The sequence below is a fragment of the Giraffa tippelskirchi genome, chromosome 6, assembly GCF_054371585.1.
Source record: "Giraffa tippelskirchi isolate mGirTip1 chromosome 6, T2T-mGirTip1v1.2.pri, whole genome shotgun sequence".
Classification (NCBI taxonomy): Eukaryota; Metazoa; Chordata; class Mammalia; order Artiodactyla; family Giraffidae; genus Giraffa; species Giraffa tippelskirchi.
The window spans coordinates 170,153,776-170,169,496 of NC_137280.1; the positions used below are offsets into that span (position 1 = coordinate 170,153,776).

Here is a 15,721-nt window from a genome sequence, read left to right on the forward strand (position 1 = left end):
GGATGAATCAGAAAAATCCCTGTGACTAGCTGAATTCTCAAAAAGCACAGCACTTTTGTGTGTGTGTATGTGAAAGGGCATGGTGTGGATGCTAATGAGCTGCTTGGTGAGAGTCTATGGTACTTAACGGGCTCATAAGGAAATCACCAATTTCATGGAAGCCTTTTGTTTAGAATATTTAAGATACAGAAAGATAGATGGATAGGCAGATAATATCTACAAAGTTTTGTCCTGCAGACAACTCTACAGGAATTGTCCTGTCTTTGTCCTGCAGACAATTCTACCATCACTGACAACAACACTTAACTACTCCCATTCAAGGCCAAAATAGAATTTTTTTTCCACATACAAAATATTAAGAGACACAGAAAACTCAATTATTTTCTAGAAGTCCAAATATACTTTAAGATCTTGAGTATAACCTTAGTATTGGCATATGTAGCTGAACATGCATCTGTACGACAATGTAAAATATGTCAAGAGTTACAGAGTGGATCATCCCTTTGATGTATTTTGCCCTTTAGGTATAAAACTATCAAGAGTTACTTGATATAAAGCCCAGTGGCTACCAAAAGCTACACATACGTTCTTCCTCGTTTCTAAAAATATGAAAGAGCACAGTATATATTAGAGCTGTGACACAATGTGCAGCTTAGGTTTGAAGCCTCCAGTGAAGCAGCAAAGTGATGAGGCCTGTAGGAGGGTCATACAGCGTTTTAGTGAAAGAATCCTAGTGCATTTCTCATTTTACAGATGAATACAGTGAGATCCCAAGGTCATCATGTAGTCAGTATTGGGACTGGACAAGAACTAAAGTCTCCTGTCCCTTACCCCAAATATCCCCACAATCCTTCAACAATTCTGTCTGCCCACAAAGCGTCCATCTTTCTTTAATGCCTTGATCTTATGAAATTGTGGATTATGAAATTATAACTAATTTCCCCTAGCTCCTAGAATTAGGAGATTGGAACTAAAACTCCTGTAAAAAAGAAAATCTATTTTATTTTTAAGCATTCAACAGTGAAATTGTGAAAGCATCAATTTCTTACAAACTTTCCAGCCCCAGCCACTGCTATTTTTCTACAGAGCAGCTGAGGAGGAGAAAGAGAAGTGGGAAGGAGGTGCAGGTAAATTGCAAAGAGCCATCATCAAAGACCGACTCATTGGAAAAGACCCTGATGCTGGGAGAGATTGAAGGCAGAAGGAGAAGGGGATGACAGCAGATGAGATGGTTGGATGGCATCACCGACTCAATGAATATTAGTTGGGGCAAGCTCCTGGAGATAGTGAAGGACAGGGAAGCCTGGCATGCTGCAGTCCATGGGGTCGCAAAGAGTTGGACTGAATAACAACAATAATCATCAAAGGCCCTACACTGTCCATCCGTCCAATCTTGTTCATTCATCCTTTCCATGGGAGTGTTTGGGTCAGCACACTGAAAGCCAATGCTGAGGACATAGGCATGCTTTATCAGACAAAAGCTGCTTTATCAGGCTGGCTGTGGCCAAAGTCAAGGCTATCCTACAGACCCGGTAATGGACTTTGTCCACATGCCAGCACCTCTGAGATGCTGAAAATGCTTAATGGGCAAGCACCTTTGAACGCTTGGTTAGAAATTACATCATCAAAAGAATGCTCTGGGCAGTGATTGAAGCATAGTACATCAGTTGTTTACTTAAGACATAACTGAGCGATGGGAAGTCCCAAATTTTCAGGAACTCAGTGACATCTTCACGGCTCCTTTGTTTCTTCTGCTCTCCTCTTCTCACCGGTGATGAAGTCTTCCTCCTCTCACTATGGAAAGAGGCCTGCCTAGCTACAAGCATCATCACTTCACACATTCCTGTTTTTATGACATATTTTAACAACAGCAAAAGAATTGCACCAAATTAAAGGCTGTGGGGATGATGTCCTGCAGTATTGGAAGTGTATGACTTGGAAATACTGGAAGCATTGACATTAGTAAAGAACACTATCAATATGGTATCCCGGGCAGTCAATACAAAGTCAAAATCTAATTTTTTAATTCATAATGAAATGTAAAATTTTGTTGCATGGCATTTCCTAGTTCTTTTAAACTCTCATTTAAGAAAGAAGAAACAAGTTCTCTTTAAAGTTTATTCAGTGAAGTTGGAAGCTTATTGTTATGCTGATCTTTTACACTCAAATGGTTTTCAGTATTTGCCTAAAGAAAAACACTGCCTTTACATGAATCCATCTGATTTGACAGCATAATCCTTCTCACTATAACAATCAAGCTGGAGCTTGATTTCACCACTTAAGTGAAAATTAGTTTTCTAATGGAAAAATGCATCATAATTGTGTCGATAAAATTCCTGAGCAAAGCCACTAAATGATGCAAGATTCAACATCAACTTTCCACGTTCCAAGATACCTCTGCAAATTGCTTCCTAGGAAACCAACTGTTTCCATTGTTTTCTTCACTTAAACCAGATCTATTGTTATTACAGTACTCAATTTTTATAAACTGACTATTGAATTCAACTACTAATGAAAATTGGTGCATGGTAATACAAATGCCACTCATTTATTTTTAATCTTCCTTTTGAGAGAATGACAATTTCTTTTTCTAATATGGAAAAAAAAATTACCTCTATCTAAGCCACAGATGTGGTAACCAAATGCCAAGGTCACTGGTATTTCCAAAGAGTACTCAGGGAATCATTTTTCCATCTCTTTCTCTTTTAAACGTTAATTAACTTGTTAGTCTCTATATTTCAATTATTTGACCATTTGAACAGTGAATGAAAAGCACTATACAAACACATTGCGTTATGCATTCTCCTAATCTCAAACTACATTAAAGATGCATATTATATGTCCTTCTGTCTCAACTGTCATGAGAAAGACTGAAGATAAAAATACCTTGTTAACCAACTAAGAATTTAAATATTATTAAGCAACTGAGTCACAAGTTAAATCCTTTTCAGAAACAAAGAATATAGATGAGCACTGCAATAAAAATATGTGAGCCACAAATGAGGAGCACATACATAATTTTAAATTCTTCTGCAATCACATATAAATTGTGAAAAGAAATTGTTGAAATTATGTTTAATAATATACATTTACCTAAAATATCCAAAATATTATCTTTTCAATATATAATCAATGTACAATTTAACAAGGTATTTCACTTTATTTTTTTCAAATTAAGCCTTCAAAATCCAGTGTGTTTCTTTTACATTCACAACATAGTTCAATTTAAACTAGCTAAATTTCAAACACTTAATGGTCTCAAGTGGCTACCATAGTGGGCAATGTGCTCCCGAGATGTATGGCAAAGAAGACCTGTTCTGGCAAAGACTCATCGCGTGGGACTACTTATGGGAGTTCAGAAAGTCCTAGTAAAATTCCATAAAGCTCAGTACATTCTAAAAGCCTAAGAAATTTAATGACCTCTAAATTGGATTTCCCTAAAGTACAAAGGTCCATGGGGTCCCAAAGTGTCGGACACGACTGAGCGACTGAACTGACTAACTGAAGGCACAAAGGGTTCAGGGCCAACATACAAATAAGACCCAACCTTATATATGTATATATATGTAGATATATATTAAAATTTTATGAATCAGTATAACAAAGTGATTTAAAATATGTTCTATTCTTCTACTTTAATGCATACTTTGATGTTGGAAAAGTAAAAAAAAAAAATGATTTTTATATGACCAACAGTAAAGAAAATATCAAAAATGACTGAATTACTTAAAAAAAAAAAAAAGCCTAAGCAATTTAAGGGAAATTGCATTTTTCCTTTTAGGGAACTTCCATAAGCCATGAGCAATAACAATAGATAGATTGAAAAGTCACAGCATGCCCTTCTATTCTCGCTTATTTAACACTAATAATATGGGTAGATATTGAAAAGAACTCTGCTAAATTACTTAATATTTAAGACAAATACTATCTCAGTCACTTTTTTCTCACTTCACCTGCCTAGCTTATACCAAGTACTTAAGATTCTCTTTCTTACTGCTTCTCTTGAACCCAGATTAAAGAATGATTCAGATTACGATATGTACTCATAGTACTGTTTACATTTTTTAAAATAAAATTAAAATGATGGCTGATCAGCATTCCAAAGTCTAATAAGCAATTTTACTGAGAAAAATACGTACAGTGCCTGCCTACTACACCTGCCATTTCTCCCCGCCCTAAAGGATAAATGACTTCTCGGCGGAGAGGAAACAGCCATCTCACGGCTTTGTGTTTATGTCTGCCCTGTCTCCATGTTGTGCCCCATTTCAACATACTCTAAAAGGAACGATCATTTCCAAGTAATTGATTTGCAGTTGCCTTGCAGTGATATGAATCTTAGAAAAGTAGAGGTAACTAATTATAAATAAATGTGAATTTCCAAGTTAAATGTTTATTTCCCTCATTTTACTAATACATAAGAAGAGGTAAACATTTTAGGGGGAATAGGCTGGCTTTCGTTTCCAAGAATGGCATAATTTAGCAAAATGTCTTCAAGAAAACAGGAGTCAGGAAGCAAAGACATTGGTGGCTAATAGGAGAAGTAAAGCCTTAGAAGTAAACCAATTTAGTCTTTATCCATTTACTATTTATTTAAGTTAAGGGACAAATGAATGTCACATTTCAGGCAATTTTAGCCACACAGAGTTGGTTCTGCAAAACTATCCATGTATTTTGGTAAATTGCACCACAAGAAAAGCCAAAGTCACTTTAGCCTTGTGATCACAACTGAGTAACGAGACACTCCAGGGCATTCGATGAGCTGCCGTGGAAAAATGCAGTACAACTGCCAGTGGTGACCAAAATGAAAGCTTTGGGACAGTGATGTCACATTAACACAGAGCAAGGACAACATCATGGCAACAGAGACACAGGAGAAAGGGACAGTGAATGGCGCTGACACCCCTTGTCTGAGAATTCGGGATGATCCAGACAATAGCGGAGAAAACAATTGCCCAGCAGGTGACTTGGACAAAGTCTGAGCAAGGACTGTGACTAAAATAATATCCACTGGTTCTTCCAGAATTATATCTGCATCAACTATAAAATAATCTAACTATAAGATAATCTAAAAACCATTAAAGGATAAAATGGGATATAGAATTAAATTATCATTTATTTAGGGAAGAGAATTAATAGGCAGTAAAATTCTCTCAGAAAATCTTGTCACCTACTCTCACTTTGAAGGATCTGGAAGCCTGGCGAGCTGCAGTCCTTGGGATCTCGAAGGGTTGTACATAAGATAGGAGCTGAACAAAAACTCTCACTTTGCATCCGGATTATTTCTACCGTGACATATGGGAGCCTTCAGAGCAAAGTATCAGACATTTTGCTACCCCTCAGCCAGTAAGTTGAGCCTAGAAATCTGAGGATGTGAGTAGGAAAAATATAAATAACATAAACTGGCAGAAAGTGCGGATGGAGAGGTTAGTTATGGATGTAGTCCTCTCCAGAAGTGTTGGCAGGTGATTTAAAAAAAAAAATCTATCATGCACACAGATCACCTGGGGAGCGTTTTGATTGCCAATTCTCATTTAGTATGTCTAGGACAGGCCTGGCAATTCTGCATTTATACCGGAAATCCCGGGTGATGTCCAGGCTATCGCCTGGCACACCACACTAAGAAGCTGTAGTGAACTGTGATGCCCGTTATCCCTATTATCCATCAGGCATCCTTGCTCCCCTTCCTTTGTCCTCTTTCTTCGGAAGAACCCCTCTTTGTGTTGGGCTTGCCTCTAACCTGCACACGCCAACACACCCCACCCATGCAGGTGGAAACACTTCCCAGATCCACCAGATTCCTCCTTCTCTGCTCTCTGGATTAGGGGCAGACACAGGACACAAGCCAGGCCCATCAGCCCTGCCTGAACCTTTGAGGAGACTTCTAGAAGAGACATTCCATTTCACTGCATTTTCTAGCTTCAAATATAATTCAATCCATCTGGTGATGGCTGTTTTTATTGCTGCTGAGAATGTAACCAACCTGGATGAGAGTACAGTTAAAAGATGGAGAAAGAGATTCTGGAGCATGTATTTTTTTAAAAGTATTTTTAATATATTTTTTAATATAGAGTAAAATTGTTTTTTTTTAATTGAAGGATAATTGCTTTACAGAATTTTGTTGTTTTCTGTCAAACCTCAAGCTGAATCAGCCATAGGTATACATACATCCCCTCCCTTTGAAAAAGTAACATGGAAACTTACATTACCATATGTAAAATGCATGGCCAAGGGGAATTTGCTGTATGGCTAAGAAATCCGATCATGTAGTTTTATTACTGAGACCCAGCTGTGTCCCAAGCCCACTTACTCCTTTGAGGTTTCCAGTTACTGAGCCAAATACATCATCCTGTTTTCCTGCTTGCCTTAATCTGAGTCTGTTCCCTTGATGCAGGAAGGAATGACTAATCTTCTCCCCCTCGTGTATCCAATATTCTCCTGCTGAACTTAAAAGTTTCAGCTTTTACTTTTTGCCTTCCACAGTCCTCTAGTTTCCAATGGGAAAGCCTTAACCCTAGGGCCGCCCTCCTTTCCCAGGTGTTGCAAACAATCTTGATTTGGCAGGCACTTTATTTTGACCTTTAGCAGAATTCAGGGGCCGCCTTGATGATTCTGGTAGAATCACAAATCAAAAAAACAAAACAAAACAAAAACCCAACAAACAACCTATCTGCCTATTTTTAAAACAGATACTGTCATTTCTTTTCTTAATGCAGAGGCGAAGAAACAGTTATTTATATGCAGGCAGAACCCCTAGATGAACGTGCTAAGTCAGGTGCCAGGCCCTCGGGCGGACGGCATATAAGCAGGTGAGCCCCCTTCGCTGGATGTCTGGACGCCGTTCCCGAGGCTTGCTGGCCCTTGTTGTAGGTGAGTTGCGTGAGCTCTTTGTTCTTCGTATTATTACGTGCAGTTTTGTGGGTCTCCGGACGCGAGTCCTGTTGTTTTTCAAAGTTAGATATTTTGGGCGCTTGTTTCTCGCGGGCAAATCTTAAAAAAAAAAAAATCTGAGGCACCCCATGTCGGGTCCCAACCCTTTGCTCCTCAGAGAAGGTCCTGGTCTTGAATTTTCTCTTTGCTGTGGGTCGTGTGGACGAGGGGTGTGGTTCACAGCGGGGTCGTGTTCCAGTCTCTCCTACCCTGATTTGATGTGGTTTGTCTTTTGTTTATCCGATGTGGCGGTGTCATTCAGCCAGCCTTCAGGTTTCTCTTTTTTAAGAGGAAATTGTTGCTTCTGTAGCTGCAGACTGGCGTGTCGGTGGGGGCAGGTGAGTTCAGGATCTGATTAGGTCGCAGTCTTGAACCAGAGCTCCATGACTGTTTATTTAGACATCTGTCTTTTGTGTCATGACTTTTTTCCATATTTATGCTCTTCTTTCTGGCATGTTTATTTGGCTTGGTACTGGCATGCTGTGCTTACTGTTGAAAACACTTTACTGTTGAAAACATTTTTAGCAATTAATTCTAATACTGACCATTCAAACAGAGCTTAAACTTTTCCTGTGTTTATCTATTTCCTGCTTCTTGATATATTTTCATTTCATTTATTTAATGCAGAAGAGAGGGAGGAGTTATCTAGCACAGAGGCAGAACTTTTCCAAACAAAAATTCAGCAGATGCCATGCAGAGATGGCATGATTGTCATTCAGCATTTGTATTGCTTTCTATATTCATAAAATGCCGCCATTCTTTTCATTCTCCTGAAGTTAATGTTTGCTGTGTCGGATGAGGCAAGAGTTCAACAAGGTGCCTTTCTGAAATCAAAGTAGTTTCAAAGCCAGTTAGTCCCTAAAATGCTAATCCGACAATTAAATTATACATAAAGCTTGATTTCTTCCAGAAGCAGCTTTTCATATTTTTAGTAGGTGTTAGTTTCCATCCTTGGTTTCATTTCCCTGTAAAGCAATTGCTAATATTGTAATATTATTCTTGAATTTACATTTCTCACGTTCAGAACTACTGGTTCACCCTAGACCTACCACAGAGTAAAAAAACACTGGAAAGCTGTACTTCATGGTTTTTAATTCTCTACGTTAGGAGTTGCTTTGCTCCAGTGGTCCCTAGGGTCAACATGTAGATTTTTATGAAGAAACATAATTTAGAGAAAGCGTGGTCAACTCAACAGGCTGTGGAATTGTAGTCTTATCAAATGAGGCTAGAGCATCTTTGAGATTTCCAGCATTCCTCTTCTGACTTCTCACCACGTTATTCATTTTCAGGACTTATTTCTCTAAATTCCTATTTCATCTCACTCCTCCCCTTGCCCAATGGTCCATTACCCTCATCTCATTTCCTTTCTGGAACTCTCCACAGAGACACTGTACTTTTTCACTGTCTACAACAAATCCAAATTTTATTTTAAAAGGAAAGGAAAAAAAAGAATTTTTTATCGTTTTTGACCTGTAGAGCCTCAATGAGGTTTCTGCCACAAGTATTTCCTCAGTGCTGTTTCTGATGCCTAAAATTTTCCCAATAGTACTGTTTTCTTGGTTCATAATGCACTTACCTAATTCAACTAATTCTTGCAAATAAATTGACTATAAGTGATTTCCTATGTTAGCTTTGCCATGTAAAACATTGTATTTTAATACAATCTTTATCAACTGAAAGAAGCTTAGTGATGATTTTAAGTATTGTGATGGATTTGCTGTGAAAACAAATTCCTAAATGATGAAATTCCTAAATGATGAAAATGCCATCATTCTTGGTAGGTCGCATGGTTTCTGTGTTTGTTTCCTCCCATGAGCACTTAACACCTAGCACAGTGCCTAGCACCCAGTGTACCCTTAGTAAATTACGGATGACAGTCAGCTAGAATCTGTTTGCACTGAGTTCCTTGTGTAGTTCCACCCAAGGTGCTTGTGTCTGGGTCTAGAGCTGCATGAATAGGATGGCTTCTGGCAGGCCATTAATTTGCCAATTACATCCATCATTTTTCATTTCTTCTGTATAAAATAATATATTGGGCACCCATTGACCCTTAAATCTCCTTGTCACAGCTGCTGAATCTTTCAGTCACTTCACTGAAGTTAAAGTTGCTAAATCATCAATGACTTGATATCAAATATAAATTGACTGTTTCTAAATACATCCTCAAAGTAATACTGGCCCTAAAATGAGGTGGAGTAAAAAAGACTCATCTGATTTGCCCCTGCAAGATCATTCTCGAAATGTTGTTTTAGTCAAGCGTACAGAGCAAAAGCTAAGAACTGACAGTGATTTAGTCAAATTTATGTAAAAGCGAGGACTGACCCAGATTCAAGTCACCTCAAGACAAAAGCAGTGTGTCACTGGTGAAATACATGCAATTGAACACAGAAAACTGTCAGAAGCTGTGTGGACGTTCAGGGCCTGGATGGTGTCTGTGGCTCTCCTGGTTGGCTCTCCTTCCTCTGTTGCTCCTCTGCTTGCTAACAGGTCCCGCTCCCTCATCCTGTATGATTGCTCAGGAGTCAGTTCATCCCTGTTCTAGATCAGTAACCTCTAAATCAGATCAGCTGCTGGACCCAATGCCAGCAGCCTTGGTCACTGAATATTGAATTCAGTGACTGCTGAATTCAGTATCTACTCAGGTGGTAAGTTACTAGCCAATGATATATTTAATCCCTAAATATCTCTAGTTTGGGCCAGGATGGAAAATAATAAGTAGTGAATATGGCAACTTAGGTAGCAGTACTTGTGGGCAGAAATTTGCCCCAAAGTCAGAATAGCCCGATATAGGTATAAATTTGAGCACTAATATAATAATTACATACCTGTTATAGGAGTATTGGGAATTTCTACCAAAAAAATGGGGAAAATAAATTCCAAGAGTGCAAATCTTCAAAGTATTAGCACTTAACAATTATTAGCTTTAAAAAACCAAGGAGTTCTCATTTGCTATCCTGCTTCTTTTAAAGGAATGACCTTACTGTTACTATATATGTCTGTCTGTGAATTTTGTTGCTCAGTTCCTCAGTCATGTCTGACTCTTTGTGACCCCATGGACTGCAGCACTTCAGGCTTCCCTGTCCTTCACCATCTCCCAAAGCTTGCTCAAACTCATGTGCATCGAGTCGGTGATGCCATCCAACCATCTCGTCCTCTGTTGTCCCCTTCTCCTCTTGCCTTCAATCTTTCCCAGCATCAGGATCTTTTCAAATGAGTTGGCTCTTCACCTCCAGTGGCCAAAGTATTGAAGCTTCAACATCAGTCCTTCCAATGAATGTTCAGGATTGATTTCCTTTACAATTGACTGGTTTGATCTCGTTGCAGTCCAAGGGACTCTCAAGAGTCTTCTCCAACACCGCAGTTCAAAACCATCAGTTCTTTGGCTCTTAGCCTTCTTTATGGTCCAAGTCTCACATCCATACATGACCAGTAGAAAAACCATAGCTTTGACTATATAGGCCTTTATTGGCAAAATAATGTCTCTGCGTTTTAGTACTCTGTCTAGGTTTGTCATAGCTTTTCTTCCAAGGGGCAAGCATCTTTAAATTTCATGGCTGCAGTCATCATTTGCAGTGATTTTGGAGCCCAAGAAAATAAAGTCTGTCAGTGTTTCCATTGTTTCCCCATCTATTTGTCATGTAGTGATGGGACTGGATGTCATGATCTTAGTCTTTTGAATGTTGAGTTTTAAGCCAGCTTTTTCACTTTCCTCTTTCACTTTCATCAAGAGGTTCTTTAGTTCCTCTTCGCTTTCTGCCATAAGGGTGGTGTCATCTTCATATCTGAGGTTATTGATATTTCTCCCAGCAATCTTGATTTCAGCTTGTGCTTCATCCAGTCCAGCATTTCTCATGATGTACTCTGCATATAAGTTAAATAAGCAAGGTGACAATACACAGCCTTGACGTACTCCTTTCCCAATTTGGAACTAGTCCATTGTTCCATGTCTGGTTTTAACTGTTGCTTCTTGACCTGCATACAAGTTTCTCAGGAGGCTGGTAAGGTGGTCTGGTATTTCCATCTCACACAGTTTGTTGTGATCCACACAGTCAAAGGCTTTAGCTGTAGACAAATGTAGTTACTACATGATATTAGGGCATGGTTTGCTGCTTGAAATTTTCTCTGCCAGAAAGCCAAATACAGGTAACAGGGAAGCAGGAAAAAGGAATGAGCCTCTGATTCAGTAGAAAATTTAGTCTGACTACAGGAGAAAGTGTTCACATGTGATTACTATGAAACAGAGAATTTGCCTCATGGGAGAAGGCTTTTAAGGAACCCAGTGAAACACTTTTTTTTGTATTTAAGATTTGATCACAATGCGACAGAAGTTCTGTGAAATAATCCAGGACCTTCCCAAGACAGGGGAAAAGGTCATTTGTCCCCAATACTTACATTTCCGGGAAAAGTAAAATTTAGGTTATTAATGACATAATTAAAGATATTATATAGAAAGTCATCATATTAATGTGTTAAAAGTATAAATCCTTTCACATTTAAAAAGACATTCTTTATAATTCAACTTTTATAATTTTGTTTGGATTTCTCCATTATTAACATATTGGAAACCTAAAATATTGGTAGTGTTTTACACATTTCTGTCTTAGTTTTAGACTTCCTGTGCTGCTATAAGAAATCTCCATAATCTGGAGGCTTAAAAACAAATATTTATTTCTCACAGCTCTGGAGGCTGGAAAGTCCAAGATCAAAGTTCTGGCAGAGCCAGTGTCGGGTTAGGGCCTGCTTCCTGGTTTAAAGATAACCAACTTCTCATTGTATCTGCACAGGGCAGAGAAAGCTAGGTGTTTCTTAACTCTCTGGCCTTTTCTTACAAGTGCACTAACCCTACTCACAAGGGCTCCGCCTTCATGACCTAATTACCTTCCAGAAAGCCTACCTCCAAATACCATCACATCAGAAATAGGATTTCCACCGTGTGAAATTTAGGGGAACATGCACACTAAGTTTATTGCAGTTTCTCAAATTCTGAAAAACTCTAAAACACCCCTTCTAATCCAGGCTATTCAGATTTTTGTGCTGTAACTCACGTTCCTTCTCTTACTCCCTGACTCTCTAACTCTTAATCTAGCTCCAGTTTCTACATGGGACTGACGACCAAAGGAAACGTCTATTTTTCTTGGTCTACAGTGTTAAAAGAGAAGGTGAAGCTCCTGAGAGTTTACCAATGACAGCAGCAATCAGAGAGAAAACCTTAAGCTGATCTATAACCACTTCGATGCAGTTGCCCCTTCATTGTAAGAGATTCACCTACAGTTCTAATTCTTGGTGACCTGGGATCTATATTGTTCAGAGATTTTTGTCATCTTCTCAAATTTCATCAGTTGACTTCTCAACACATTTTTGGGCAATTTAGAAGTCTGTCTTCAAAAACTTGATCAGTTCACTCGTAAAGAAGCTGGTATTTAGAATGTAATTTGCTGAATTAGAAGTTGTATTTGTCTCCTGACCTTTTTATAAGTAATTCACAGGATATAAATAATTTCAGGTTTTACTTTCAGTCAACTGAGCTCTCCATTTGCATGAAAAAGAAAAACAAATAAAAAAATTATTTCACCACTGCTAAGATTGCCAATTTCGAAAATTAAGACACTGCATTAGCCTCCATTATTAATGTATTTGTCAACCTAAATAAACTTAGGCAACAATAGTCATGCAAAATGCCTTTGTTCAGAATCAGAGAATTGCAATTCAGGGCACATAAAATCTTTGGGTAACAACCCAAATAGTATCCCTACTAGGGAATAAAAAGGAATTTTAAAGGTAAAGGTGGGAGGTTTGCATTACAATAGGGCTTCCCTGATAGCTCAGCTGGTAAAGAATCGGCCTGCGATGCAGGAGACCCCGGTTCGATTCCTGGGTCAGGAAGATCCTCTGGAGAAGGGATAGGCTACCCACTCCAGTATTCTTGGGCTTCCCTTGTGGCTCAGTTGGTAAAGAATCCACCTGCAATGCAGGAGACCTGGGCTTGATCCCTGGGTTGGGAAGATCACCTGGATAAGGGAAAGGCTGCCCACTCCAGTATTCTGGCCTGGAGAATTCCATAGACTGTGTAGTCCATGGAGTCGCAAAGAGTCGGAGAGGATTGAGAGACTTTCACTTTCATTTGGAGTTCCAGGCAAGGCAGAAGCTAGTCTAGGCAAAGCCTGAGTGCTAAGGCTATCTCTAGAGGAAAGTAAAAGGTGTTGTTACTGTGGCAAGTTGCAGATGTTTTTGCAGTCATAGGCCTCTTTGCAGCTTAGCCCAGTTAAAAAGTTCTTGGTTCTGTTTGGTGAGGATATGCCTAAGGTCCACCATCTCCTTAATGGTCTCCCAGCTCCATTGTAAAGCCCCTGACATAGGAGACTCCATTTTACTTCACACTTCACACATTACATATTTATAAATTTCAGAACTCTTTTAGTTGAGGCAGTTGAGACAAAAAGTACTACAGCAAGCTATTCAATCATCCAGTGTTGCCATCTGCTAAAATTTGATTTTATCAAGTAATTGTACCTGCTTATAGGTTTAATGATCCCATTTTCCCTTTATAACCTTAAAGAAGACTAAATTAGAAGTAATAGTAAAGAAAATGTTAACTACTGAAAAAGGAGACTTTCTTGAAAACTTACTCTGACCCTGCAAAATCATGTGGTACACATTTTTTCTTGTGCATTTTTTGCTTTCTAACTTTTTGATGCTGAGTTCTTATGCTATTTAGCTTGATTTAACTGCTTCTCTGGTAGCTCAGACAGTAAAGAAATTGCCTGCAATTCAGGAGACCTGAGTTTGATCCCTGGGTTGGGAAGATCCTCTGGAGTAGGAAATGGCAACCCACTCCAGTATTCTTGCTTGGAGAATTCCATGGACAGAGAAGCCTGGTGAGCTAAGTCCATGGGGTCGCAAAGAGTCGGACATGACTGAGCACACACACAGAACAGCACTGTAGAAATAAAAACAGTGATTATTATATTTTTAATGTTTAAATTTTTGTACAACTGATTTGTGTTAAATAAGGGCACTCTCACTTAAAAACAAGAATAATAATTACAGATATGTTAATTGCCTACATTTCATTAAAATCTACTGATGATGTCAGGAAGAATCACTATATGCATAAAGACATTATTAAGCGTTTAATATTATTCATGATTTTGCTATATTCTGGTCTCTTCAGCTTTAATGGCCCTTTCCTGTCCTGATAGGAATGTACCCAGTTGTATAGAGAATATGTTTCAGTTCATTAAAAGGAAGAAGCACTTACCCCAGCAAATTTTAATGTGTTCTACACTCCTTTTGCAAGTGCAGCTAATTTTGTTCTTTATATTAGAATTTTATTATCATTATAATTATTAAATTCTCTAGTTATGCAAAATGGCATACTGCTCTTTTTCCTCTCTCTTTAAAAATTGTGAGAGTACTGAGCAGTGGATGATTTTCAGTAATTGTGTTTTTTGTATAAGAGGGTGGGTATTATTTCCCTAACATTTTCATGAAATGTATAGTAGAACTCTGCCATTTCTAATCTTAAAATATCAGTTTCATAAAATTAATGCTGTGAAAAGCATGTCATGCAGTACATGTGTAAGCATACGTGTTTTATTTTGCTTCACTTCACTGTTCTTCAGAGATTGCTTTGTTTTACACATTGAAGGTTTGTGAGTATTACCCTACAATAAGCAAGGATATTGGTGTGGTTTCTCCAAAAGCATTTACTCACTTCCTGTGTCATTTTGGCATTTGTCACATTATTCAGTAAGTGTCACAATATTTCAAAAATGCTAGTTTTTATTATATTTGTCATGGTGATCTGACGTCTTTGGTGTCACTGTTGTGGTTGTTTTGAGATGCTGTGAAGCTCATCCAGATAAGATGGTGAGCGTCATCTGTGAAGGCTGTGTTCTCTCTGACTGGCCCTTCTCCCGTCTCTCTGCCTATCCTCAGGCCTCCCTACTCCCTGAAATGTAACAATATCGAAATTAGGCCAATTAATTACCCTTTATTTAAGTGAAATAAACATTTCTTTATTTAAAAGAAAGTCTTTATTTAAGTGAAAGCAACGGTTGCACATTTCTTAGTCTAAAACAAAAGCTAGACATGATTAAGCTTAGTGAAGAAGGTATGTCAAAAGCCAAGATGGGCCAAAAGCTAGGCCTCGTGAGCCAACCAAGTAATGGGTGCAAAGGAAATGTTCTTGAAAGAAATGAAAAGTGTCATCTCTGGTGAACACAGGAATGATAAGAAAGCAAAACAGCCTTATTAATGATATGGACAAAGTTTTCATGGTCTGGGCAGAAGAACAAGTCAACCACAGTATTTCCTTACACCTCAGCCTAGACCAGATCAAGGCCCTAACTGTCGTGAATGCCATCAAGGCAGAGAGAGGTGAGGAGACTGCAGAAGAAAAGTTCAACGATGGCAGAGATGGGTGTGTGAGGTTAAGGAGAGAAGCTGTCTTCATAACATAAAAGTGCCAGGTGAAGCAGCAAGGACTGATGTAGAAGTATAGCTAAGATAATGAAGGTGCCTGTACTAAAGAATCCAGATAATCCAGCGTAATGAAATAGCCTTCTATTGAAGAAGATGCTATCTAGGACTTTCATAGCTGAGGGGAAGTCACTGCCTGGCTTCCAAGCTTCAAAGGATAGGCAGACTCTCTTGATAGGGCCTAATGCAACTGGTGGCTCAGAGATAAAGCCCCTGCCTGCAATGTGGGAGACCCGGGTTTGATCCCCAGGTCAGGAAGATCCCTTGGAGACAGAAATGGCAGCCCACTCCAGTACTCTTGCCTGGAAAATTC

At 38.8% G+C, this 15,721-nt stretch overlaps 1 protein-coding gene across 4 annotated transcripts in view; it reads left to right on the forward strand.

Moving 5' to 3' along the window:
• Positions 1-15,721, forward strand: part of LOC145509654 (uncharacterized) — a 641,798-nt gene that overhangs the window by 412,068 nt on the left and 214,009 nt on the right. For all 4 annotated transcript variants that reach the window (XR_014056278.1, XR_014056280.1, XM_081498872.1 and 1 more), the window contains one exon: positions 6,714-6,867. Coding sequence is in view for 2 of the 4 variants with exons in the window: in XM_081498873.1 (XP_081354999.1) it covers positions 6,714-6,810 (97 nt within the window). In the remaining 2 variants the exon portion in view is untranslated. The remainder of the gene's footprint in view (positions 1-6,713; positions 6,868-15,721) is intronic.